This window comes from Heterodontus francisci, chromosome 1, assembly GCF_036365525.1.
Source record: "Heterodontus francisci isolate sHetFra1 chromosome 1, sHetFra1.hap1, whole genome shotgun sequence".
Taxonomy (NCBI): domain Eukaryota; kingdom Metazoa; phylum Chordata; class Chondrichthyes; order Heterodontiformes; family Heterodontidae; genus Heterodontus; species Heterodontus francisci.
Window position 1 is genome coordinate 114,283,711 of NC_090371.1, and position 27,646 is coordinate 114,311,356.

Sequence of the window (27,646 nt, forward strand, 5' to 3'; positions counted from 1 at the left end):
TGGCCCAGTAAGCTCCATTACAGATAGCTGAAAATTCAAACTGAGATGGTACAGATAGGATGAGCCAATTGATTTAGTTATGCTGTCAACCACTTTAGTATCAAGAAAGCCAGACAGGATATGAGAAGGTAGTTGCTGAGGGTGAAGGGGTCAAAGGTAGTCTTTTTTTTTTAAGGAAGGGGTGAAGATGCCAGATTTGAAGGTTGTGGGGGGTGGACCTGTGCTTGTGCTAAGGGAGTAATTTGTAACATCAGATATTACTGGGGCAAAGTGAGGTAGTTAAGTGAGTTGAGTGGTGAGAGGATCAAGGGAGCAGGAACTAGTTCTCATGGAGAAAATGAGCCTGGTGAGATCTAAGCAGGAAGACTGATAAGGGATCAGTGCCAGGGCTGAGAAGAAGCTGGGGTGGGGGATGGGGTGGTGGTTGCAGGGAAAAGGGAGGACGAAGAGTCTATGGCAGCTAAGCTTATCTTGACAACGTTTATCTATTTATTTATTGCACTTTTTGACTTACTATAAAACTATCCCAGCTTTTCCGTGTTCTATTTTTAAAACAACTTATCACAAATCACAAGCAACAAAATAACTTAGACAAGTTTTCAAATCATTCCAAATCACTGGTACTGAGAACTTAAAAACAGCAAGTTGCCAGAGTCACAACACAGCTCTGAGATGGTGATACAACTGTGCAGCACCAAACAGGAAAACAGTGCCACCAAAGTTGGATCTGCTGCCCCTGGGGAACATTCCTGGCCAGTCTGACATGCAAGTTCTGCTTCAGAATTATTTTAACAACTAAAACAGAGCTTAATGGGCCCCCGGGAGACAGGCTGGGAGGCATGTGGGCCCACAGAACAGCGATGGAAGGTGAAGGTGGAGGAGAGGACCAGTCACACTGCAATTAAGTCAGGGGCGGGAAAGGTCAAAGATGGCTCTCCTGCCCAGAGCCCAATTGAGGCTCTTAAGTGGCCAATCACTAGCCACTTAAGAGTCTCTTCCCGCTGCTGGTGGAAATACACCAGTGGCAGGGGGCCTCCGCCGTGCGAGGAGGATGCCATGTAAAACAAGATGGCCACCCTATGGCCCTGGGGTGGAATGGGGGGGTCCTCCTCTGTCGACAATCGGCGGCCACAGAGGGTCCCCAGTGGCAAAGGCTGCTAACCCCTCCCGCCCTCAAAGACCAACCTCAACCGGCCCCCCACCCCACCCCTCGCCAAGGCCTGCCGAAATGGCCCCAGTGACCCACATCACACTTAGTTTGTGACCAGGGCACCAGCGTGGAGCCTGGTACCAACTTGGTGTTGTACTGGCAGTGGCCACTGTTCCTCTACTACTAGAGAATATAATTAAGGATAGGGTGACTGAATACCTTAAAAACTTTCTGCTGATCAGAGAAAGTCAGCATGGATTTGTAAAAGGGTAGCTATTACGGTCAAGGATGGAGGGGTCCAAGGGCTTCCCTCTTTTCCCTCTCCTTGTTTGACCACAACAGGTTTAATTCTTTCTTGAAATAGATGTACTGGTCAATTCAGTAGTTGTTTGATTACTTACATGCTATGATCATAACAAGAACCAATCAGAGAGGTTTTCTTGAGTTTAAAAAAGAAAGAGGTTAACTTTATTGTACCTAAACCAAACTAATGAAAATAATAGGAGAGAGAGAGAGGGAGAGAGAGAGAGATCCACTTGGGTCTGCACGTGTCTGAGTCCAGATGCTTCACCTTGCTGCTGCAGAGAAACGCAAGCTTAAAACCACAGATGGGGAGGGGCTTGTCACATGACAGTCACTCAGTGATTCAAGCATAGTCGTTAACAATATTTCTTCTTGCTAAAAGAAAAAGAACAAGCAGTTCCCTTAAACTTCCTGGATCTTGGTTCTTGCTGGGATGAGCAGACATTTCGCCTCTCTCCTCACAGGCCTTGCAATGTAGGATATAGTGCTGCAAATTAGGTGGTCATCTTAAGTTGCTAGCAAAATCATCTTTTATGTTCTTTTTCAAATTTCTTTAAAAATATATAAATTCAGATCTCCAGTCAGTAGATTAAAGAAAATTATTATTCGACAAAGCAGGTTGGCATGACAGTAGGTGAAGCCTGACAAACTTGTTAAAATTTTTTGAAGAGGTGACTGAAGTAGTGGACAAGGGAATGTCTATGGAAATGGATATGATCTCTCATAAGATACTGTTAACTAAAGCTGAAGCCCATGGAATTGAAGACAAATTATTGACCTGGTTAGGAAACTGGCTGAGCGGCAGGAGACATAACATAGGGTTATTGGTCGGGTACTCTAAATGGCAGAATGAGATCAGTGGTGTCCCGCAGCGATTTGTGTGAGGGCCTCAACTAGTCACCACAATTATTAACAGCTTGTTAACAGTGGAAATCCTACTTGAGCCCCAACTGCATGGACAATGATCCTTAACATAAGAGTATGCATTGGCCTATGATGGGGTGGGAGGGGCAGCCAGAAGTCCTGCTCCACTGCTACTCATCCCAAGCCTTTTGTTTGCCAATTCTCCTGTAGTGTAGGTCAACATGAAATCCATACGGAGATGAAGTGAAGCACTGCTTGAGACCAGGAGTGCCCAAAATTTTTATCTTCATAAACACTTATCTGCAAACCATGGAGGCTTGCAGGTCAAAAAGTTTGAATGAATGCTTCCATTTAGTTTACATATATATCGTGTTGCTGATAATCACAACTCCAAGGCCTGGATCTTCTTCTCCTGCCCCCAGGAGCGGTGGCAGCTGAGGAAAATGGTGGTCGCCACACACGGGCCCCGCACCGCTGCAATCTTGCGTCCGGTGGCTACTTTGCACATGCATGGCGGCCTCCCCCCTCAATCATGTAGCGGGGCGGCCTCGGCGATGCTGTTCACGGCGTCACCTGATGAAGGAACAGATGCTGGCACCATTTTTAAAAGGCTGCCAGCCCTGCAAACAGCACAATATAGTGCAGAATTGACCCCTTCCCCCCACCCAAAACAGTACATAGTGCACAGTTGACCCATTCCCCAGGCTCCCCCATACAATACATAATTACCCCTTCCCCACCTTGGTGGCAGCAGCTTTCCCTGGATGGGAATGTGAAGACGCATGACAGCCGCACGTCATGCTGAAGATTGGGAACTGAAGGTTAGATCGCTGCAGGTTACATTTAAATTAATGCAATGATCTAATTAGCATATGGAAAGCAGGGTCCCGGTGCAGAGCGGCAGAGGGGCCGCCATGGAGCTTCCCCGCCGCTGGGAAGATCATGCCCGGCAATCCCAGCATCAGGTTCCATGGCGGCCACTGCCGCTCCGAACCTCTGCGCCCCCCCCCGCCAAACCCTGCCATGAAACCGATCTCAGACTGGGAACAAAATCCAGCCCCAAGAGCTGTTAGTAAGGACTTGTCAACAAATGAAGAAACTGTGCTAAAAGCACCCTGTTCCACATTTCCATGCACAAAAAACTGGTGTGGTCCAGAAGCTATAGTGTAGATGCCCCTTGCTTCATTTCTACACTGCTGTAACAACAAGCAATGTTCCACATCACCCAACTGAATTGCAACATCAATTTTGTCTAGCATTGATTATTTCTGCAATGTTTGTGAAATTACTTGCAAATCTATGGTTACCAATTTTAAGTCACATTATGAATGTAAACCAAAGACCAAGCCTCATACTGTTACATGAAAATAACATATGAATCAACAATGTACAATCTTTGTTTGATAATCTCCCTTTAGCAAAATGGCAGTAGTACAATCAACTTTTTGCAAACTCCCACTAACAGACAGATTTATTTTTAGTACAAAGAACTTGAACAAAATATTGGTAAAAATCCTAGAATCTTGCAGTAAAAATAGAATTTGACTTATTCACTCACTGTAAAACCAGTAGTCTTTGTCCGTGCTTCTCGCCATAAACTTGGATCCCTAACCACTGACTCCATTCCTCTCCCTGGCAACTGCCTGAGCCTGAACTAGACTGTTCTCATTCTTGGTGTCAGATCTGACCCCGAGATGCCCTTCCGACCATATGTCCATGCCATCACTATGACCGCCAATTTCCACCACTGTGACATCGCCTGCTTCTGCCAGTGCCTCAGCTCATCTACTGCTGAAACCCTCATCCATGCCTTTGTTACCTCTAGAATTGACTATGCCAGTGCACCCTTGGTTGGCCTCCCAAGTTCTACATTCCGTAAACCTGAGGTCATCTAAAACTCTGCTGCCCGTATCCTTACTCGCACCAGGTTCCAATTACCCATCATCCCTGTGGGGCTGACCTACACTGGTTCCTGGTTAAGCAACGCCTCAACTTTAAAATTCTCATTCTTCTTTTCAAATTCCTCCCTATCTCTCTAATCTCCTCCAGCCCTACAACATCAACCCCCCACACACATGCACCCTGAGATATCTGCATAAATTTAATGTGATTGGTAGAAGGATTACAGGGGACATGAGGTCAAACTTTTTCACCCAGAGGGTGGTGGGTATCTGGAATTCACTGCCAGGAATGGTGGTGGAGGCAGAAATTCATCTGCGACCAGTTCGAACTGGCCTCGGGTACCAAAATTAACCACGGCAAGAGCGAAGCCATGTTCTTTGGGAACTGGGCTGACCGATCCTTTGTCCCCTTCACCGTCAGGTCAGACTACCTGAAGGTGCTGGAGATATGGTTCGGAAGGGCCGGGGCATGCACCAAAACCTGGAGGGAGCGAGTAGCCAGGGTACACCATAAGCTGAACATGTGAGAGCAGTGATCTCTCACCATTGTGGGTAAGAACCTGGTCAACAGGGGTGAGGCGCTCACGTTGTTGCTGTATGTGGCGTAGGACTGGCCCATACCCCACTCCTGTGCCGTGGCGGTCACCCAAGCCATTTTCCGCTCCATCTGGGGATCTAAAATGGACCGGGTCCGGCGGGACACCATGTTCAAACCTCTGGATAAGGGCGGGAAAAATGTACCCAACGCTGCCCTCATCCTGATAACCACTTTTGTGTGCGGCTGCATCAAGCTGTGTGTAGATCCCCAGTATGCAAACGCCAAGTGTCACTACGTGCTGAGGTTCTATCTGTCCCCAGGGTTGCAAAGGATGGGCCTGGTCATATTGCCGTGGAACGCTCCATCCAGTTGGACCGTGCCGTACCACCTATCCTTCGTGGAAACGTTTCTGCGGAAAAACACCTTTGACCACCAATCCATCAGGCAGTGATCTGCACAGAATGTCCTCAAGGCCTTACGGGAAAAGGAGATGGTGGATTCTGTCGGATGGTTCCCTGAGCAGACTGCCAAAGTCATTTGGCAGAATGCCTCATCACCAGAACTTTCAAACAAGCACCAAGATGTAGCTTGGCTGGTGGTGAGAAGAGCCCTCCCCGTCAGATCCTCCCTGCACGCCCGGAGTCTCACCCCCTCTGCACAATGCCCTTGAGTGGCTGTGGTGGGGAAGTGACGTTGCCCACCTCCTTCTGGAATGTGTCTTTGCAAAGCTGGTGTGGTAAGAGATGCAGTAGTTTTTGTCGAGGTTCATCCCAAGCAACTCTGTAACACAGGAGTCTGTGCTCTACGGATTGTTCCCAGGGACGCACACTGGGATAAACACCAACTGCTGCTGGAGGACTATCAATTCAGTGAAAGACGCTCTTTGGTCTGCCCGAAACAGGATGGTCTTCCAGCGCAAAGAGTTGTCCATGACCAAGTGTTGCAGACTGGCACATTCCAAGGTCCAGGACTACATGCTGAGGGACGCACGGTAGCTTGGGGCAGCCGCGGCAAAAGCTCAATGGGGAAAGACCACTGTGTAAGGTCCCCCCCACCAAGGTGAACTGAGGGGCTGGATCCATGGAAAATCCCTCGGGCTGTATCCAGAAAATATGGGTTTGCTGCAAAATGTACATGGCATGTAAAATGAAATGGAAGGGTTGTGAGGCAACTCGCTCCTGTATTGAAGGAAACTGATCTCCTTTGCACTCATTGTATTGTCGACTCGGTGCTGTTTTGAACTGATTTGTAATGTATTTTTTACAGATTTTTATGAATAAATTATATTTTGGAAAACAAAGGTGGTGGAGGCAGAAACCCTCAACTTATTTAAAAAGGTACCTGGACATGCACACCTGAAGTGCTGTAACCTGCAGGCTATGGACCAGGTGCTGAAAGGTTGGATTAAGTTGGGCAGCTAGATTTTTTAGCTGGCGCAGACACGATGGGCTGAATGGCCTCTTTCTGTGCCATAATTTTTCTATGGTTCTATAGTTCGTCCAATTCTGTCCCCATCAGTATCCACAATATTAATTGCTCCACCACTGGTGGCCGAGCCTTTAACTGGAAAGGCCCTAAGCTCTGGAATTCTCTACCTAAACCTTTCCACCTTTCTTTGCACCTTTAAGATGCTCCTTAAAACATACCTCTTGACCAAGCTTTAGGTCATCTGCACCAATATCTCCTTATGCGACCTGGTATCAAAATCTGTTTGATAATGCACCTATAGTGCTTTGGGATGTTTTACGATATGAAAGGCACTCTATAAATACAAGTTGTTGCTGTAGTAGCCCTGGTCAACTGTCACATTGCTTTTTGTGAACTTGGCTGTGTGAAAATGGCAGTTTACTGTATTGCAAAATAATACATGATAAAATGCTTTAGAAATGCTGGATCTTTTAAGAATTACTTTTGGCCCGTCTTGTTTTTATTTGCAACCAATGTTTCTTTTGCCCTTGTACTACTTCTAATTATCATCTTGCATATCTTCAGCTGATTTTTTTTATGGCTTCTAATGCTCACCACTTCTGTTCCATTGTATATATAACTAACATATCTACAGATGTTAGTTTTAACTTTAGCAACTTCAACAGCTCCTTCCACACCTGTAACCTTTACCACCTAGAAGCTTGAAGCTTAATCATGTGATTGAATAGATGTTACATATAAATTTTTTAAAACTGCATCCTTTAGTAGAAAACCAGAATAAATTAGGATAAATGTATAAATGTGTTAAACTTACCATCCAAAATTTGATAAAGTACTGCAGATCAGTGGCAGCAATAAACACACAGTAAAGCAGGGAGTAAGCCAAGAAAAGGAAGAAAAACTTGTAATTGGAGAATCCAACGCAATTGTTCACCCTGTAAACAAGGAAAATGCATCAACTGTCACATTTAATTCAGAGTGCTAAACTTACTAAAGAATGAATGACAGCAATGTAAATAAAAATCGGGATGTAAAACCGCCTGTCAATTCGCTATCAGCTGTTTTACGTTATCGCACAAACTCAAACTCTTCCCATGTTGTCTCTCTGTTTGTGGCTTTGGCAATATGTCTACTGGCTCCAATTGTGAAAAGTTCTCTGGCTCGCTGTGATAACCTTGAAATGATTTTTACCATTAACTTTGTGCTTTCCCAGATTTCCATATGATTACTGAAAATTTCATGTTTAGGATACTTAGAAGCATAAACCATAGAAAAGTTATGGCACAGAAAATGGCCATTCAGCCCATTGTGTCTGTGCCAGCTGAAGAAACTAGCCACCTATTTTAATCCCACCTTCCAGCACCTTGTCCGTAGCCTTGCAGGTTACAGCACTTCAGGTGCATGTCCAGGTACCTTTTAAATGAGTTGAGAGTTTCTGCCTCCACCACCATTCCTGGCAGTGAATTCTAGACACCCGACATGCTCTGGGTGAAAAGGTTTTTCCTCATTCTAATTCTTCTACCAATCACCTTAAATCTGTGCCCCCCTAGTAATTTACCTCTCCGCTAGGGGAAGTAGACCATTCCTGTCTACTCTATATAGGCCGCTGTCATGCAGGCCCCCATCTGCCAAGAATGAGGCACACATTATTTCGCCAAACGAACATTAAAACTTAAAATTGCTGCTGGGGAGAAAAGAGGGCCTATCACAACGAATTGCCAGGCCCCTTGCCGGAAAGACCTTTTTTGCATAGTAACAGACAAAGGGGCCACTCCCTGCTTCAATTTAATACACAATGGACTTTTGATTACCAAATGTTGAAGGTGGAGAGGTTAGCATTCCAGGTTAACTGCTCAGATGGCCGAATACACAAACAGACATGGTCAGACCAGTTTAATCACATGACTGAGTGTTGGAGTTTTTTTGAATTTGAACTTGCCACAGAGAATTTGAACACTGAAAGCTGTTTTCTCCTGGCCTGAAAAGACCTCTGTCCTGTCTGCTCTCATCTCACTCTCACCAGCTTCGAAAACCACTGAAAGCACAGGAACCCCAAGACAGAAAAGCCTCCTACAGTGAACAAAGTTTAAGAAGAATACTGGGCTCCAACGAAAAGCAAGAACTACCTGCAAAAGGACTACAGTGAGCTCAAAGCACAGTAACAGGAAACTCTTCTGATATTGCCTCAAACCTCTCTATTTTTTCTTCTGCTCTCTTCTGTCTTTACTTACATGTATGTTTCATGTATGCATGCTAGCGTTGGGCACGGTGTGTATCCGTAGGCGTTAACTGAATTAGAGTTTAAGTTTTAATAAATTTCACTTTTCTTCTTTAAACTTAAGAAGGCCTGTTTGTGCTAATTTCTTTGCCTTATAATTGGAAAGCGGTGAACCTGGATTCACCAAGGGGGAGCTTTAAACACAGTATGTTTAAAAATTAAACCCTGTTACAATAAGACCAGGTGAAGGCTGAAAGGGACCCATAGAGACCTTTCTCACTTGGTCGTAACAGAAATTTGGGTGCTTGCGTCTGGAATTTTACCCACAGACAAACGAGAGAAATTGGAAGTGGGAAGCCAAATTGTTCCCAATCGAAAAAGAGAAAGATTAATACAGGTTTTCTTGTGCTTGCGTGTGATTGAATACTAACATGTCTGCAACTGAAGCGTCTAGCTCTCCAAGCCAGGGTGAAGTAATTTGGGATAAGTTAAAAGCACTGTCTATGGAGGAGTTGAGGAAAATGGCTGAGCAGTGTCAGATCACTGTACGTGCCAAGGCTAGAAAGTCTGAACTCCTAAGACTAGTGGCCAACCATTTTTCCCTTGAATCTGAAGAAGCAGAAACAGACTTAGAAGCAGAATCCGACAGGGTAGTGTTAGCAAAGATACAATTGGAACAGAGGAAACTTGAATTAGAAGAAAGAGTAAAAGAGAGAGAGGCAGGAGAGGGAGAAAGAGAGAGCCTTCCAGATGGAACATTAAGAAAATGAAAGACAGGAGAAGGAACAGAGAGAGGACAGAGAGAAAGAAAGACAGGAGAAGGAACAAGAGAGAGAGGAGAGAGAAAGAGAAATAATATGCCAGAAAGAATCCGAAGAGAGAGAGCTAAAGCTGCTTGAGTTAACTAGGGGGTGACAGAGTAACCCCAGTGAAAGCATGGTCAATATGGAGGAGTATAGGGGCTGGGTACAAGATTGCTAAAATTTGCTCAATTAATTCCAAAATTCAAAGAGGAAGATGTGGAAGCGTTTTTTGTGTCTTTCGAGAAGCTGGCAAGGCAGCTAACATGGCCAGCTGAGACCTGGTCTCTGACTGCAAAGCAAGCTAATTGGAAAAGCCCATGAGGTTTATTCCTTGTTGCCAGATGAGAGTTCATCAAATTATGAACTGACCAAAAATGCTATCCTTGGGGCATATGAATTAGTACCCGAAGCTTACCGGCAAAAGTTTAGAACCCTTAAAAAGCAAGCAAATCAAACTTATCTGGAGTTTGAAAGAAGTAGCTGGCTTTTCACCAGTGGCTGAGGGCTCTTAAAATACAGCTCAGCTATGAGACACTCAGAGAAGTAATTCTGTTCGAGGAATTTAAAATCCCTCTACCACTCTCAATAAAAACTCATGTAGAGGAGTCGCGGGTTCAGGGAGCCTGGCAAGCGGCTGTTTTGGCCAAAGTATTTGCTTTAGTTTATAAGCCGGTTTCCCAGGGGAGAGCCTTTCCTAATCACCCCACAAATCTGAAAAAGACAAAGGGTGGGAGGGTGATATCCGCCCAGGCAGTCCTGAAAGAGAAAGGAAAGCAGGAGACACAGGGTACCTGTTCCAGCCAAAAAGGAAGATGCTGTGAGCAAGAGTGAGACCCGGAGACTTGTGTGCTTCCATTGTAAGAAGGCAGGGCATTTACAAGCTGACTGCGAGAAACTAAAGGGAAAACCGGTAGAGTTAATCAGGGCACACCCGCTCATTGAACAAGAAGACCTGATAGAAAGCACAGAACAAGCTGTGGCTTTAACTGCAGTAAGAGTGCAATCCAGGCTATGGCCAGTGCAGGAAAAGTTAATAGGATTCCTGAAGGTTATCAGGGCTTTATGCCTGAAGGGAAAGTGACCCCATATCCCCAGAGTGGAGAAAACAAGCTCATAGTAATTCGCAGGGACACAGGGGCCACCAGATCCCTTTTACTGGGAAAAGGCTTGACCTATCTCTCAGAGAGAGCAGTGAACACCAAACTGGTGGTGAATGGGAATGGAGGGCAGTGTATGCCTGTACCTGTACACCAGGTGCACCTGGAGTGAGACCTAGTTTTGGGACCGGTAACCGCAGGGATGGTCTCTAGTTTGCCTATGGATGGTGTTGACCTGCTCCTAGGTAATGACCTCGTGGGGGTGAAGGTGGTAGCTGCCCCCCTGTAGTGAAAGAAAGACCGCAGGAGGTCAGAGAGACAGGGCAGTGGCAGGAGACGGTCCCCTGCAGAGTCCCTGTATGTGTAGTGGATCAGGCCATGATCAATCCAGCTCCCCCAGAGGAGACTGCATTGGCACTGCAGGCAAATGACCATGAGGTCTGCCTGTCCAAGACTTTCTTTGGAAAGTGCGGAGGCCCAGGGAATGAATTAAATGGATTTTCCTTAGCTGAGGCTCAGAGAGTATTGCGAGAGTTAGCAAGGCTGCCCAGTCTGATATTGAAGCAGCGGGAATCCCTGATTGCTACTATTTAAAAAATGAAGTACTGATGAGGAAATGAAGTCTGCCTCACAGACCTGAGAGCAAGGAGTGGACAGTAGTTCAGCAGTTAGTGGTACCACAGAGGTACCGGAGAGAAATATTAAGAAGGGCCCATGAGACTACAGTGGCGGTACATGCCGGTATACGAAAGACCAAAGCCCGCATAAGACAGCAGTTTGACTGGCCAAAACTCCACAAAGATGTGGTGAAGTACTGCAGGAGTTGCCACATGTGCCAGGTTGAGGGGAAACACCAACCTACAGTGAAACCTGTACCCCTAAGTTCTGTACTGATATTAGGAGGATCCTCCAGCAGAGGGCTGGTGAACTGTAAGGGACCCACACCGAGAACAAAAGGGGACAGGCAGGCACACGGCTGGCAAGTTTAGAAAGAGAAGGAGAAAAAGTGACCAAGAGGGCAGGTTAAAGGAAGTCCGGGAGGAATCCCGGATGAAAATCCCTACTGTCTAGTCAGCCAACCCCGGAAAATGTGAAAAGGTAGACTCCACATCCTCTTATGTAAATGCAGACTCTAGAAGCACCCCACCAGAGTTGCTAATAGCATTTACAGGAACTAGCAGAGACAAAGAAAGACCTCTAGGGGGCAGAGAAACTGTGAGGGTGATGCTCCACCTAGTCGAAGTGCCACAGGAACGTGCAGCCAAGTTTGCACAAATACCTACAGGTAGCTACAGAGAACCAATGGGAGATTAACAAAGAATCCTACCCCACAGTCAGAGGAAAAGGGAACCACGCATCCCCTGAGGTCTAAAGTCTTTGCATGACTCAGTAAGTTCAGGATCGACCCGCCCAGTCCTAACTCTCCTGAAAGAAAAAATGACCTCAACAGGAACAAAAGCCGTAGGCAGTTATGGCAATGGGCAAACTGAAGAAAATCTTCCCTGAAGAACCACATGACTAGTGGGATGCAAAAAAAAGGGGAAATTAAAGCAGCACTAGCACCCAGAAAAGACCATTTTAATCCACTTGCCTGGATGGGTGCAGCTCCAACAACACTCAAGAAGCTCGACACCATCCAGGACAAAGCAGCTCGCTTGACTGGCACGCCATCCAAAAACTTCACACCCTCCACCACCAACACACAGTGGCAGCAGTCTGTATCATCTACAAGATGCAGTGCAGCAATGCACCAAGGCTCTTTAGACAGCTCCTTTCAAACTTGCGACCTCTAACAACTAGAAGGGCAAGGGCAGCAAATGCATGGGAACACCACCACCTGCAAGTTCCCCTCCAAGTCACACACCATCCTGACTTGGAACTATATTGCCATTCCTTCACTTACGCTGGGTCAAAGTCCTGGAACTCCCTTCCTAACAGCACTGTGGGTGTACCTACCTTACATGGAATTCAGTGGTTCAAGAAGACAGCTCACCACCATCTTCTCAAGGGCAATCAGGGATCGGCAATAAATGCTGATCTAGCCAGCGATGCCCACATTCCATGAATGAATAAAAAAAAGACTTTAAGATTGATGAATGAATGGAAATAAATGAGAGAAATGCATGGTTTTTCTTTCTGTATCTCATATTTCTCTCAAACCTTATAATGACATTTTTTTTCAAATTGCATTCCATTCCCCTGGCTGTGAGGTATCATGCAGGCCCCCATTTGCCAAGAATGAGGCACATATTATTTTACCACATGAACATTACAACTGAAAATTGCTGCTGGGAAGAAAAGAGGGCCTATCACAAGGAATTGCCAGGCCCCTCACTGGAAAGACCTTTTTTGCACAGTAACATACAGTACTTGGAACGGACAAAGGGGTCACTCCCTGCTCCAATTTAATCCACAATGGACTTTTGATTACCAGATGTTGAAGGTGGAGAGGCTAGCATTCCAGGTCAACTGCTAAGATGGCCGAATACACAAACAGATGTAGTCAGACCAGTTTAGTCACAAGACTAACTGACTGTTGGATTTTTTTGAATTTGAACTTGCCACAGGGAATTTGAACTCAGAATCCTGTTTTCTCCTGGACTGAAAAGACCTCTCTCCTGTCTGTTCCTACCTCACTCTCACCAGCTTTGGAAACCATTGAAGGAACAGGAACCCCAAGAGAGAAAAATCTCCTACAGTGAACAAGGTTTGAGAAGAATACTGGGCCCCAACGAAAAGCAAGAACTACCTACAAAAGGACGACAGTGAGTTCGAAGCACAGTTATAAGAAACGCTTCTGATATTGCCTCAAACCTCTCTACTTTATTTTTCCTTCTGCTCTCTTCTGTCACTATTTGCATGTAGTATCGCGTATGCATGCTCATGTGGGACGCAGCGCGTATCCGTAGGCGTTACCCGAATTAGAGTTTAAGTTTTAATAAATTTCACTTTTCTTCTTTAAAGCTAAGAAGGCCTGTTTGTGCTTATAATTGGAAAGCAGTGAACAAGGATTCACCAAGGGGGGAGCTTTAAACACTGTGTTCAAAAATTAAACCCTGTTACAATAAGACCAGGTGAAGGCTAAAAGGGACCCCTAGACACCTTTCTCACCTCGCCGTAACAGCCGCTCATAATTTTTTACATCACAACTAAGTCATCCCTCAGCCTCCTCTGTTCTAAGGAAAACAACCCTAGCCTATCCAATCTTTCCTCACAGCTACAATTTTCAAGCCATGGAAACATTCGTGTAAATCCCCTCTGTACTTCCACCAGAGCAATTATGTCCTTCCTGTAATGTGGTGACCAGAACTGTACGCTATACTCCAGCTATGGCCTAAGCAGTATATTTTCCAGTTCCAGCATTCCATCCCTGCTTTTGTAATCTATACCTCGGCCAATAAAGGAAAGCATTCCATATGCCTTCTTCACCACTCTATCCACCTGGCCTGCCACCTTCAGGGACCTGTGGACATGCACTCCAAGGTCTCTCACGTCCTCTACCCTTCTCAATATTCTCCTGTTTATTGTGTATGCTCCTGCATTGTTTGCCCTCCCCAAATGCATTACCTCACACTTCTCCGGACTGAATTCTATTTGCCACTTTTCTGCCCATTCAACCAAACCATTGACATCGGATCAGGTCTAAGCTCTGCAGTCCTGCCACATCCAGTCGTGAATGGTGATGGACAATTAAACACCTAACTGGAGGAGGTGGCTCCATAAATATCCCTATCCTCAATGAAGGGGGAGCCCAGCACATCAGTGAAAAAAATAAGGCTGAAGCATTTGCAACAATCTTCAGCCAGAAGTGCCGAGTTAACTATGTGTGATATCAAGAAATGACTGAAGGCACTGGATTCTGCAAAGGCTATGGGCCCTGACAACATTCCGACAATAGTAATGAAGACCTGTGCTGTAGAACTTGCTGAGCCCCTAACCAAGCTGTTCAAGTACAGCTACAACACTGGCATCTACCCTGCAATGTGGAAAACTGCCCAGGTATGTCCTGTACACAAAAAGCAGGACAAGTCCAACCCGGCCAATTACTGCCCAATCAGCCTACTCTCAATCATCAGTAAAGTGATGGATGGTGCACTGACAGTGCTATCAAGTGGCACTTGCTTAGCAATAACCTGCTCAGTGACGTTCAGTTTGGGTTCTGCCAGGGCCACTAAGCTCCTGACCTCATTACAGCCTTGCTTCAAACAAGAGCTGAACTCAAGAGGTGAGAGTGACTGCCCTTGACATCAAGGCAGCATTTGACCGAGTATGGCATCAAGGAGCCCTAGCAAAACTGGAGTCAATGGGAATCAGGGGGAAAGTTCGCCACTGGCTGGAGTCATATCTAGCGCAAAGGAAGATGGTTGTGGTTATTGGAGGTCAATCATCTCAGCTCCAGGACATCACTGCAGGAATTCCTCAATGCAGTGTCCTGGGCCCAACCATCTTCAGCTGCTTCAACCTTGATCTTCCTTCAATCATAAGGTCAAAAGTGGGGATGTTCGCTGATGATCGCACAATGTTCACTATTCGCGACTCCTCAGATACTGAAGCAGCTTGTGTAGAAATGCAGCAAGACCTACACAATACTCCACCTTGGGCTAATAAGTGGCAAGTAACATTTGCGTCACACAAGTGCCAGGCAATGACCATCTCCAACAAGAGAGAATCTAACCATCTCCCCTTGATATTCAATGGCATTACCATCGCTGAATTCCCCACTATCAACATCCTGGGGGTTACCATTGACCAGAAACTGAACAGGACTAGCCATATAAATATTGTGGCTACAAAAGCAGGTGAGAGGCTAGGAATCCTGCAGTGAGTAACACACGTCCTGACTCCCCAAAGCCTGTCCACCATCTACAAGGCACAAGTCAGGAGTGTGATGGAATACTCTCCACTTGCCTGGATGGGTGCAGCTCCAACAACACTCAAGAAGCTCCACACCATGCAGGACAAAGCAGCCCACTTGATTGACACCCCATCCGCAAACATTCACTCCCTCCACCACAGATGCACAGTGGCAGCAGTGTGTACCATCTACAAGATGCACTGCAGCAACGCACCAAGGCTCCTTAAATAGCACCTTCCAAACCTGTGACCTCTACCACCTAGAAGGACAAGGGCAGCAGATGCATGGGAACACCACCACCTGCAAGTTTCCCTCCAAGTCACACACCATCCTGACTTGGAACTATATCACCATTCCTTCACTGTCGCTGGGCAAAATCCTAGAACTCAGTGGCGCAGTGGTTAGCACCACAGCCTCACAGCTCCAGGGACCAGGGTTCAATTCTGGGTACTGCCTGTGCGGAGTTTGAAAGTTCTCCCTGTGACCGCGTGGGTTTTCGCTGGGTGCTCCGGTTTCCTCCCACCGCCAAAGACTTGCAGGTGATAGGTAAATTGGCCATTGTAAATTGCCCCTAGTGTAGGTAGGGAATATGGGATTACTGTAGGGTTAGTATAAATGGGTGGTTCTTGGTCGGCACAGACTCGGTGGGCCGAAGGGCCTGTTTCAGTGCTGTATCTCTAAATAAATATAAATAAATAAATAAACTCCCTTCCTAACAGGACTGTGGGTGTACCAACCCCAAATGGACTGCAGGGGCTCAAGAAAGAAGCTCAAGATCTTTAAGGGCAATTTGGGATGGGCAACAAATGCGGGCCTAGCCAGCGACGCCCACATCCCATGAATGATTTAAAAAATTGTTCTGGAATTTACAGTTATCCTTCTATTAAGTACATGGCCAATTTTTGTGTCATCTGCAAAGTTCCCAATCATGCTTCCCACATTTCAGTTCAAATCATTAATATATACCACAATCCTGAGCCCTATGGAACGCCACTGGAAACTGCTTTCCATTTGCAAAAACATCCATCAACCATTCCCCTTTGTTTCCTGTCACTGAGCCAATTTTGGATCCAAATTGCCACATTCCCTTTTATGCCATGGGCTTTTACTTTTCTGACCAGTCTGCAATGTGGGACTTTGTCAAATGCCTTACTAAAATCCATGTAGACTAAATCCACTGCACTACCCTCATCAATCCTCCTTGTTATTTCCTCAAAAAATTCAATTAAGTTGGTAAGACACGACCTTCACATAAGAAATTCATGCTGATGATCCCTGATTAAATTGTGCCTTTCTAAGTGACTGTTTATCCTATCAGAATTGATTCTAATAATTTGTCCACCACCGATGTCATACTGACCAGCCTATAATTATTTGGCCTATCACTCACACCCTTTTGAAACAATGGTACAACATTTGCAGACCTCCAATCCTCTGCTACCTCGCCTGTATCTAGTGAGGATTTGAAAATGATCCTCAGAGCATCTGCTATTTCCTTCTTGGTTTCCTTTAACAGCCTGGGATACAATCCACCCGGCCCTGGTGATTTATCTACTTTCAAGGATGTCAGACCCTCTAGTACTTCCTCTCTCATTATGCTTATATCTACTATTTCACACTCTTCCTCTTTAACTACAATGTCTGCATTAACTCTCCTTTTTGAAGACAGATTCAAAGTAGTCATTAAGAACCCTGCCCACATGTTCTGCATCCATGCATAAGTTACCTTGTACATCTCTGATAGGCCCTACCCTTTCCTTAGTTATTCTCTTGCTCTTAATGTACTGATAAAACATCTTTAGGTTTCCCTTGATTCTACCTGCTAATACTTTTTCATGTCCTCTCTTTACTTTCCTAATTTCCTTTTTTACTTCATCCCTGCACTTTCTATACTCAAGGTTTTCAAAAGTATTACATTTTTTGTGACTGTCATAAGCTTTCTTTTTCTGCTTTATCTTACCCTGTATGCTTCTAGATAGCCAGGGGGCTCTAGATTTGGCAGCACCACCCTTATTCTTTGCGGAGACATGTCTACACTGTGCTTGCAGAATCTCACTTTGGAATGCCTCCCACTGTTTTGCCATTGATGTTCCTTCAAGTAGCTGTATCCAGTCCACTTTCACCAGATCACCTCTCAGCTTCATAAAATTTGTCTTCCCCCAATTTAGAACTTTTATCCCTGTTCTATCTTTGTCCTTTTCCATAATACTGCTAAATCTAACTGCATTATGGTCACTATCTCCAAAATGGTCACCCATTGCTACTTCATCCATTTGCTCAGCTTCATTTCCGAAGATTAAATCTGGAATTGCACCCCGTCTCGTTGGGCTTGTTACGTGCCAGCTAAAAAATTTCTCTTGGATGCAGTTATAGAATTTTGTGCCGCCTGTGCCCTTCACACTATTTGTATCCTAGTTGATATTAGGGTAGTTGAAATCCCCAGCTACTATTGCCCTACTGTTTTTGCACTTAGAAATCTACCTACATATTTGTTCTCCTATCTCCCTCTCACTATTTGGGGGTCTATAGTACACTCCTAGTAGTGTGGCTGCCTCTTTTTTATTTCTGAGCTCATCCGATATGGCCTCATTTGATGATTCATTCAGCATATCAACCCTCCTCACAGCTGCAATTGATTCTTAAACCAGTAATGCTACACCCCCTCCTTTTTTATCCACCTCTCTATCCTTCCTGAAAACTTTATATCCAGGTATGTTGAGCTGCCACTTTTGCCCCTCATTAAGCCAAGTTTCCGTTACAGTAATAGGAACATAGGAGCATGAGTAGGCCATTCAGCCCTTCAAGCCTGCCCCGCCATTCAATATGATCATGGCTGATCATCCACTTCAATGCCTTTTTCCCACACTATCCTCATATCCTCTCCGCTTATGTCATTTGTATTTAGAAATCTGTCAATCTCTGCTTTAAATATACTCAATGACTGAGCTTCCACAGCCCTCTGGGGTAGAGAATTCCAAAGATTCACAATCCTCTGAGTGAAGAACTTTCTCCTCATCTCTATCCTAAGTGGCTTCCCCCTTATTTTGAAATTGTGTCCCCTGGATCTAGACTCCCCAACCAGGGGAAACATCTTGGCTGCATCCCTTTAAGTCTTTTGTAGGTTTCAATGAGATCACCTCTCATTCTTCGAAACTCTAGAGAGTATAGGCCCAATTTCCCCAATCTCTCTTCATAGGACAGTCCCGCCATCCCGGGAACAAGTCTGGTAAACCTTTGTTGCACTCCCTGAATGGCAATAATATCCTTTCTAAGGTAAGGGGACCAAAATTGCACACAGTACTCCAAGTGCAGTCTAACCAAGGTTCTATACATTTGAAGCAAGACTTCACTACTCCTGTACTCAAATCCTATTGCGATAAAGGCTAACATACCATTAGCCTTCTTACCTGCTTGCTGCACCTGCATTGTAGCTTTCAGTCACTTATTGACAAGGACACCCAGGTCCCTTTGTACATCAACACTTTCTAATCTCTTACCATTTAAGAAATACTTTGCACATTTATTCGTCCTACCAAAGTGGATAACCTCACATTTTTCCGCAATTATATTCCATCTGCCACATTCTTGCCCACTCACTATGTTTGTCCAAATCCCCTTGAAGCCGCTTTGCATCTTCCTCACATCACACATTCCCACCTAGTTTTGCGTCATCCACGAACTTGGAAATACTACATTTGGTCCCCACATCCAAACCATTGATATATATTGTGAACAGCTGGGGCCCAAGCACTGATCCCTGCAGTACCCCACTAGTCACAGCCTGCCAATGCAAGAATGACCCATTTATTCCTACTCTCTGCTTTCTGTCTGTTAACCAATCCTTAATCCATGCCAGTACATTACCTCCGAACCCATGTGCTTTAATTTTGCTAACAAACCTCCTCAGGGGGACTTTATCAAAAGCCTTCTGAAAATGCAAGGATACCACGTCCACTGACTCCCCTTTATCAATTCTGTTAGTAACACCCTCAAAAAAACTCCGACAGGTATGTCAAACATGATTTCCCATTCATAAATCCATACTCACTATGCCCAACTATTATCCAAGCATCCATTTAATCATATCTTTTAGAATAGAGTCTAGCATTTTCCCAACGACTGATGTAAGGCTAACAGGTCTGTAATTCCCTCGCTCCCTTCTTAAATAGTGGGATGACATTTGCGACTTTCCAATCTGCAGGAACCGCTCCAGAATCTATAGAATTTTGGAAGATGATTACCAATGCATCGACTATCTCCATAGCTACCTCTTTCAACACTCTGGGATGTAGAATATCAGGTCCCGGGGACTTATCAACCTTCAGCCCCATTAATTGCTCCAATACAACCTTCTTACGAATACTAATTTCCTTCAATTCCTCATTCCCCCTAATCCCTTGGATCTCTAATTCTGAGAGATTTCTTGTATCTTCCTCAGTGAAGACAGACACAAAATAATCATTTAGCTGCTCAGCCGTTGCTCTATTCCCCATTATAAATTCTCCTGACTCTGCCTGTAAAGGACCCACATTTGTCTTAGCCAAATGTTTCCTTTGTACGTACCTGTAGAAGCCTTTACAGTCCGTTTTTATATTTTTTTACCAGCTTACGTTCATTTTCTATTCTCCCTTTATCAGGTTCTTCGTCCTCCTTTGCTGTATTCTAAAATCCTCCCAATCCTCAGGTTTACTACTATTTTTGGCAACATTATCGGCTTTTCTTTTAATCTTATACAGTCCTTAACTTCCTTTGTTATCCACGGTTGACTGCCTTTACTTTTGGGGTTTTTGTGCCTTGAAATAATGTATAGTTGCTGTAAACTATGTAATATTTCTTTAAAGACTATCAAGTGCCTATGTGCTGTCATACCTTTTAATGTATTTTCCCAATCCACCTGAGCCAATTTGCCCCTCATACCTTCATAATTTCCTTTGCTCAAATTTAACACCCTGGCTTCAGGTTAAACTACCTCACTTTCAAACATAATGTAAAATTCTATCATATTAAGTATCATATCACTCATCCCTAAAGGTTCATTTACAACAAGATTATTAATTAGCCCTTTCTCATTACATAATACTAGATCAAAAATAGCTGTCCTCAACATACTGCTCTAGAAAACCATACCTATCACACTCCTGAAACTCACCTTCACAGCATTTGTGCTCATTAGGTTTACCCCGTCTATATGCAGATTGAAGTCACCCATGATTACTGTATTACCCATGCCACATGCTTCTCTAATCTCCTAATACCATGGCCCACACTACCACTACTGTTTGGTGGCCTATAAACAACTCTTACCAATGTTTGTTGTCCCTTGCTGTTTCTTAGCTCCAACCAAACAGATTCCACATTTTGTTCTTCCGATGTGAGATCCTCCCTTACTAATGTACTGATCCCATCCTTTATGATCAGCGCAACACCACCTCCTTTTCCTTTTTGCCTGTCCTTCCTAAATGTTGAATTTCCTTGAATATTCAGTTCCCAGTCTTGGTCACCCTGTAGCCATGATTCCGTAATGGCAATTAGATCATACCCATTTACCTTTATTTGGGCCTTTAAATTATCTACCTTGTTGTGAATGCTGCATGCATTCAGGTAGAGTGCCCTTAACCTTGTCTTCTTGACATTCTGCATTCTAAGCCTAGTTGATGCTCGCCTTTGTTTCGGCTGCCTTCTAATGTCGCTTGCTACTTTTCTACCTCCTATTACCAGCTTTACTTCCTTCCAATTTGAGTTACCCCTCAGGTTCCCATCCTCCTGACAAGATAGTTTAAACCCTCCCCAACAGCACTAGCAAATCTCCCTGCGAGGATATTAGTTCCGGTCCTGTTAAGGTGTTGCCCATCCATCTTGTACAGGGCCCAACTGCCCCAGAACCGGTCACAATGCCTCAAAAATCTGATGCCCTCCCTCCGACACCAATTCTCCAGCCACATGTTCAATCTATCCTCCTATTCCTATGCTCACGAGCATGTGACATTGGAAATAATCCTGAGATTACTGCTTTGGAGGTCCTGCTTTTTAATTTCCTTCCTAACTCCCTAAAATCTATTTTCTGGACCTCATCCCTCTTCCTACCTATGTCATTGGTACCAACGTGGACCATGACCTCTGGCTGTTCACCCTCTTCCAGAAGGATGTCCTGCAGCCGCTCTGTGACATCCTTGACCCTGGCACCAGGGAGGCAACATATCATCTTGGAGTCACGTTTAATGATATCATGCTGCGATGTGTCTATCTGTGCCCTCAGCTCATCGGCTTTATTTGCTATACGCCTTGCATTGAAATAAATACCTTGTAACACTGCCAAATTCCTATGCTGCACAGTTTTTAACCTTTGCTTCTTCTGTCTTTCAGAGTCACTTGCTAATTTTCTGCCTCCCATTGACCGCTCTGAATTTGCCCTATCTGAAACTGCCCTCAGGTTCCCATCCCCCTGCCAATCTAGTTTAAACCATCCCCAACAGCACCAGCAAACCTTCCTGCAAGGATATTCGTCCCCGTCCTGCTCAGGTGCCATCCATCGGGCTTGTAGAGATCCCACCTTCCCCAGAACCTATCTGAAACTTCCCTCAGGTTCCCATCCCCTTGTCAATCTACTTTAAATCATCCCCCACAGCACTAGCAAACCTTCCCTCAAGGATATTCGTCCCGGTCCTACTCAGGTGTAGGCTGTCCGGCTTGTACAAATCCCATCTTCCCCAGAAACGGTCCTAATGACCCAGAAATCTGAAGCCCTCCCTCCTGCACCATCTCTCCAGCCACGCATTCATCTGGTGTATTCTCCTATTTCTATACCCACTAGCACGTGGCCTTGGGAGTAATCTAGAGATTACTACCTTTGAGGTCCTGCTTGCTAATTTCTTTCCTAACTCCCTAAACTCAGCTGCAGGACCTAATCCCTTTTTCTACATATATCGTTAGTACCAATGTGGACCACAACCTTGGCTGTGCACCCTCGCCCTCCAGAATGCTCTGTAGCTTGGTGATATCCATGACCTTTGCATCAAGGAGGCAACATACCATCTTGGAATCACGTCTGTGACCACAGAAATGTCTGTCTGTTCCCCTAACTATAGAATCCCCTACCACTATTGCTCTCCTGTCTATTCTTCTCCTTCCCTGCACAGCTGAGCCTCCCATGGTGCTCTGGTCATGACTCGCTGCATTCTCCAGAGGAACCCTCTGTCCCATCGATACTCAGAACTGAATACCAGTTAGAAAGTGGGATCCCTCCAAAACTCCTGCACGACCTGCCTTGTCCTTTTGTCTGTCTGGCAGCCACACAGTCCCTTTCTGCCTGCGCTCTCTTAAGCTGTGGGGTGATCACGTCCTGAAACGTGCTATCCACGTATCTCTCATCCTCGCTAATGCACCTCAGTGACACCAGCTGCTCCTCCAGTTCCAAGATTCGGCACTCGAGTTTTTGCATTTGGTGGCACTTTTTGCACATGTAGTTATCCAGGACGTGGATAGGGTCCTGGAGTCCCCACATGGAACAGGGTGTGCATTCAAAATATGTGAGCAGCCCTGCCACGCCTCGAATTATTTTTATACTGTACTATAATTGGAATTACAATGAGTACAATGAGTAACATTTAATTAAATATTTATAATACATCAGTTTTTCTTGTTTACCTGTGAAACATTGTAATAATCCAAGGACATCATACAGAGTGAAATAAAATTACAGCTGTATGCTACAGTTCCAATGCCAACATTACCTTTTGTTGGAGTGGTGGTATGGGTCCAATCTTGCAATTCTCAAAAAGGCACCTTGGTAGTACCAGTCATTGTGAATAACTCTGTCACTGGATACTCAGTGAGAAGGAGGAAAGAATCGCAGGGATCAGTATTATACCCCCACAATGGGCTGCAGCAGACTGCGGGGAACGGTGAAAAATTAAGGATTGTGAAATGCAATCCTAATCTACTGAGTATGCGCCTGCCTCAATTTTTAAGGCAGTGGTTTGTGAGGTGTGCCTGTGTCCCACCTCAGAGAGGCTGGACACTGCATTACAATATTTAAATCAGACTCCCACAGTGTAGTTGGGAACAAGATTTAAATCTAATAGCTAACAGCTAAGATTCCCAGAGTCTGGGAACACAGCATTGGAATGGAGACAGGAGCAGCCGGCTACTGAAGCTAAGTGCTTTTTAGCCTTGTGACCCAGAATGACAGGATTGCTCCTCCCAAACCCTCAAGCAAACCTTACGCCAATCGCGATCTCTACTTTGTCACAATCAACCAACTCCCACCTCCAATCTTTGGTCACCTGCCCTGCAAGTTTCCGACCCCCCCCCCCACCCACAACTCCAATCTTTCCCTTCCTCCCTCCCTACATCAAGGTTCTGACTACCGCCACCCCCTGCAACCTCCATGAACCCCCAATCTTTCCCAATTGCCAGGGACTGTCGCCAATGGTACAAAAAAATTATAATGAGGTCCTGCCATTAAATCCCTGGGATTTCCGGATGAGCACAGTCCCCCAACAGCATGTTCCCCAGCTCCTTCCCTGCAAATATGGAGGCACAGCCCCTGAAATTCCAGGAAACCAACTGCATCGCTAGATCAGGGCACAACACAGTTCCTCCGAGGTTATGTCACCAGCTGAAAGCTAGTTTGGGTCCTGTTTCATCCTTTTGAAAGGCTCCAAGCCAAAGGGGATTGATTACTTAGGAACTGAAGATTAGGGCATTTTTTCCCCCTTTGGCAGAAGGCTTTCAGCATGGAGATGGAGCAGTTGTTAGCTGACAGGAGATCAAATTTATGAAATGTTATTCCACTTCTACTCTCTTATTTCTCAACAACAAAAACAACTTGAATTGTACAACAACTCCAAGTAGGTCAGGTGGGCATACATTGCCAGTGGTCGTCAAGGTCACCACAGCCCTGAATTTCTTCACCGCCGGCTCCTTCCAGGGATCTGCTGGTGACATCTGCAGGATTTCACAATCTGCTGTGCACAAATGCATCTCCCAGGTGACCAATGCCATTTTTGCCAAGGCTGCCAACTGTGCCACTTTGCTAATGATGAGGCCAATGAGAACATAAGGGCTCTCGCATTTACTGGATTCTTACAGGTACACGGAGTCATAGACCACATACATGTGCCAATCAAGGCACCCTCAGATCCACCAGGAGTACTTGTCAATTGGAAGGGATTCCACATCCATCAATGTTCATCTGTTCTGTGATCACTGGAAGGTTTTCATATGTCTGTCCAATATATATTGGAAGCTGCCATGATGTCTTCATAATGCACCAGTCACATCTCCCACAGATCTTCGCATCTCCAAAATCAGTCAGCAAATGGGTCCTTGGTGAAAAGGGTTACCCTCTGAGGCTGTGGTTGATCAATTCTTCTGAGGAGCCCTACCACTGATGCAGAGGAAAGATACAGCCGGAGCCACATGAGCACAAGAGCGGTCATTGAATAAGCCACTGGGTTGCTGAAGATGCAACTCGGGTGCCTCGACAAATTTGGGGTGACCTTCAGTATGCACCAGCAAAGGTGTCCAGAATAGTAGTGGCCTGCTGTGCCTTGCACAACATAATGCAGCAGGGACGACTGGAACTGCAGGAGGAGGAAGTTTTTTTTTATTCATTCATGGGATGCGGGCGTCGAAGGCCAGGCCAGCATTTATTGCCCATCCCTAATTCCTTGAGAAGGTGGTGGTGAGCTGCCTTCTTGAACCGCTGCAGTCCGTGTGGCGTAGGTACACCCACAGTGCTGTTAGGAAGGGAGTTCCAGGATTTTGACCCAGCGACAGTGAAGGAACGGCGATATAGTTCCAAGTCAGGATGGTGTGTGACTTGGAGGGGAACTTGCAGGTGGTGGTGTTCCCATGTAATTGCTGCCCTTGTCCTTCTAGTTGGTAGAGGTCGCGAGTTTGGAAGGTGAGGACTTCTCTGTGTCCTTGGAACAGGAGTAGGATGAAGAGCAGCCTGATGTGGCCAGGGTCCTGCAGCAGCTCACCTACCTGCTAAAGATGCCCACAATGGACTGGGACAAGTGTGGTTCAGATTACTTGAGTATGTGAAGCCTTATGGCACACCAATGCTGAACCCATCACCCACCTCCAAAATCAAATCATCCCACAGTTAAGAATCCCCTTATCACATTCACACCCTTTGCTTGTCTTCTACTCTGGTCATCTCCTCAAGGCTGATGGCCATTTGACAGGCAAGAAGCAACAATGACTGGGCAACGGAGATTTGAAATAAAGTTTATGCTTGATCAACATTTTCAAAACTATTAGTATGGTGACATTGTTACGAACAACCAAGTAAATCCTCTTCTGAAGCTAAAACATCTTCCTCTTCCATTTCCTATTAATTCTACGTGGTGCTACTGCTTTGGCCTCAGCAGAGCTAGAGACAGGCTGATCATTCCCCTGCTTTGATAGCTGAAATGCTCTTGGCTGATGTTCTCTATGATTTGGAGCCTATGATGCCTCCTGCAAAATACTGCCCCACAGGCACCTGTGCAGGGGCAGACTCAGTCATCAAGGCAGGATGAAAATGTGGAGCTTTGACTGAGGGGCGGTGGGGAGGGGGGAAGGCGGTGGCAAGCGATGAGAACTGGGAGCACCTTGAGCAGAGTACCCACTTCCATATGCCCTTTCGCGATCTTCCCTCTCATGGAGAAATAGCACTTCCCTGCTAGCAAGAGCTGGGGAGCACTTGTCTGTACATCAGTGAGGTGCTAAATGGCCCATGGCGCCGGAAGCTTTGCCTCCAGAACAATGGAGGATTGCTCTCAGGGGTGGGGGGAGGGGTGGGAAAAGGCTGAGGCAGCTTTCCCCTTGCCTTTTTGGCCTGGCGCTGGAAACCTCGCTCCCTCCACAAGATCCCAGCCTGAGTGTGCAGGCCATTGATCAGAGCCAGCATGCACTCGGTTGCCTACCACCTCTGATGCTTCATGCAGGTGGCCACTCTTTCCATGGAGATGGACATCAGCACAAAGGCCTGAGACATCCTGACACTGCACTGCTCTCCCTGTCTTTAACACGTGCTCCTGTTCTCTTGTAATGTGCAGCTCACCATGTGACAACCTAGTTAATTCTCTTCGAGGCCTCACCGAGGTGTATCTGCGATGGTGGAAGGTGCACATGAGTCGTGTGAAGGTGCTTCCTCAGAGAACATGATCTCCTCTGAGAACTCCTCAGCCTCCTCCTGTACTAGCTCAATTGTCACAGAAACTATGGGAGATGAAAGAGATGAATTAAAACTGACATGGGGAAAGGACCCAACGTCATCATTGTACAGTTGCTCCTGTTTCAGCTAGTGATGGCAGCAAATTGAAATTAGTGATTGTTATGTGTCATGTGACAGTGTAATATGTAATTCTGTCACCAGGTATCTGGGAGACCCCCATCTCTCCATCACTAATGTTCATGCACTCTGCTACCCTGTCGATCTCCATGGCTTCCACCTCTGCAGTGGTCAGAGTGGAGGGCCAGCCCTGGTTCTCTGCCTCTCTCTGGTGTTCTGTGCCTTCTCCTCCTGCAAGGAGAAAAAGTGGAAAGTTAGAAGTGTCAAAAATGGATTGTGTGAAGGAAATGGAACAAGAACACTTGTGGAGGATGACTGTGATGTGGCAATTAGGTGATGGTATCAGTGTTGGCTGTTCTGATGAGGATGTGAGGAGGTGCCTCAAGAGAGAGGAATGGGTAAACCTACGAGGTGTGTTGGTCTGAGAAATGCTGTCCAGGCTGGGGAATTCAGAGTGTGGGGGTTGTCACTTAAATGTGGACCTTTCCTGTCCTAAGGAGGTCACTGAACCCTTGCAGCACAGAATTCAGCTGCTAGGGAACGCACTTCTGTATCTCACTTCTTCAGCTACTTCAAGCCGTGCCTTTTTTGTTTGAGAGGCTGGCTTCTTCCTCCTGTCCACGGTGAACAGTACCTGGGCACTCACAGCCTGCAGTATGACCTCCAAGGAAGCATCAGAGAACATGAGGGATGGTGGGGAGGAGGCAGGCAGCTTTCCTACATTACACATCCATCCTTACGCTTGCTGTATCCTCAGTAACAGATCTGCAATGGAGTCATTCTGCAATGGGTCCCTTTAAATAGAGATCCTTCAATTGACAGGTGGGGGCCATCATCATACACAGAATGTCTGATTGGTCGAGAAACCTGATTGCCATAGCCGAGTTAAAAAGCCATGGCAAAGCCGGCTCCATGAACGATCGTATTCCCAATCCGCTGGTGCCACATCAAAGGTTACTACTCAAAATAAGAGCTTATGGTACAGGGGATCACATATTAGCATGGATAAAGGATTAGTTAGCTACCAGGAAGCAGAGAGCAGGGATAAATGGGGCATTTTTGGGTTGGCAAGATGTAACTAGTGGAGTGCCACAGTGATCAGTGCTGGGACCGCAACTATTTACAATCTATATCAATGACTTGGATGAAGGGACCGAATGTATGGTTGCTAAATTTGTTGATGACACAAAGATAAGTAGAAGAGT

At 45.6% G+C, this 27,646-nt stretch overlaps 1 protein-coding gene across 1 annotated transcript in view; it reads right to left on the minus strand.

Moving 5' to 3' along the window:
- The window catches only part of zdhhc2 (zinc finger DHHC-type palmitoyltransferase 2), a 189,273-nt gene that overhangs the window by 72,868 nt on the left and 88,759 nt on the right, over positions 1-27,646 (minus strand). Inside the window, exon 7 of the mRNA XM_068056501.1 lies at positions 6,999-7,119. Within this exon, the coding sequence (XP_067912602.1) occupies positions 6,999-7,119 (121 nt within the window). The remainder of the gene's footprint in view (positions 1-6,998; positions 7,120-27,646) is intronic.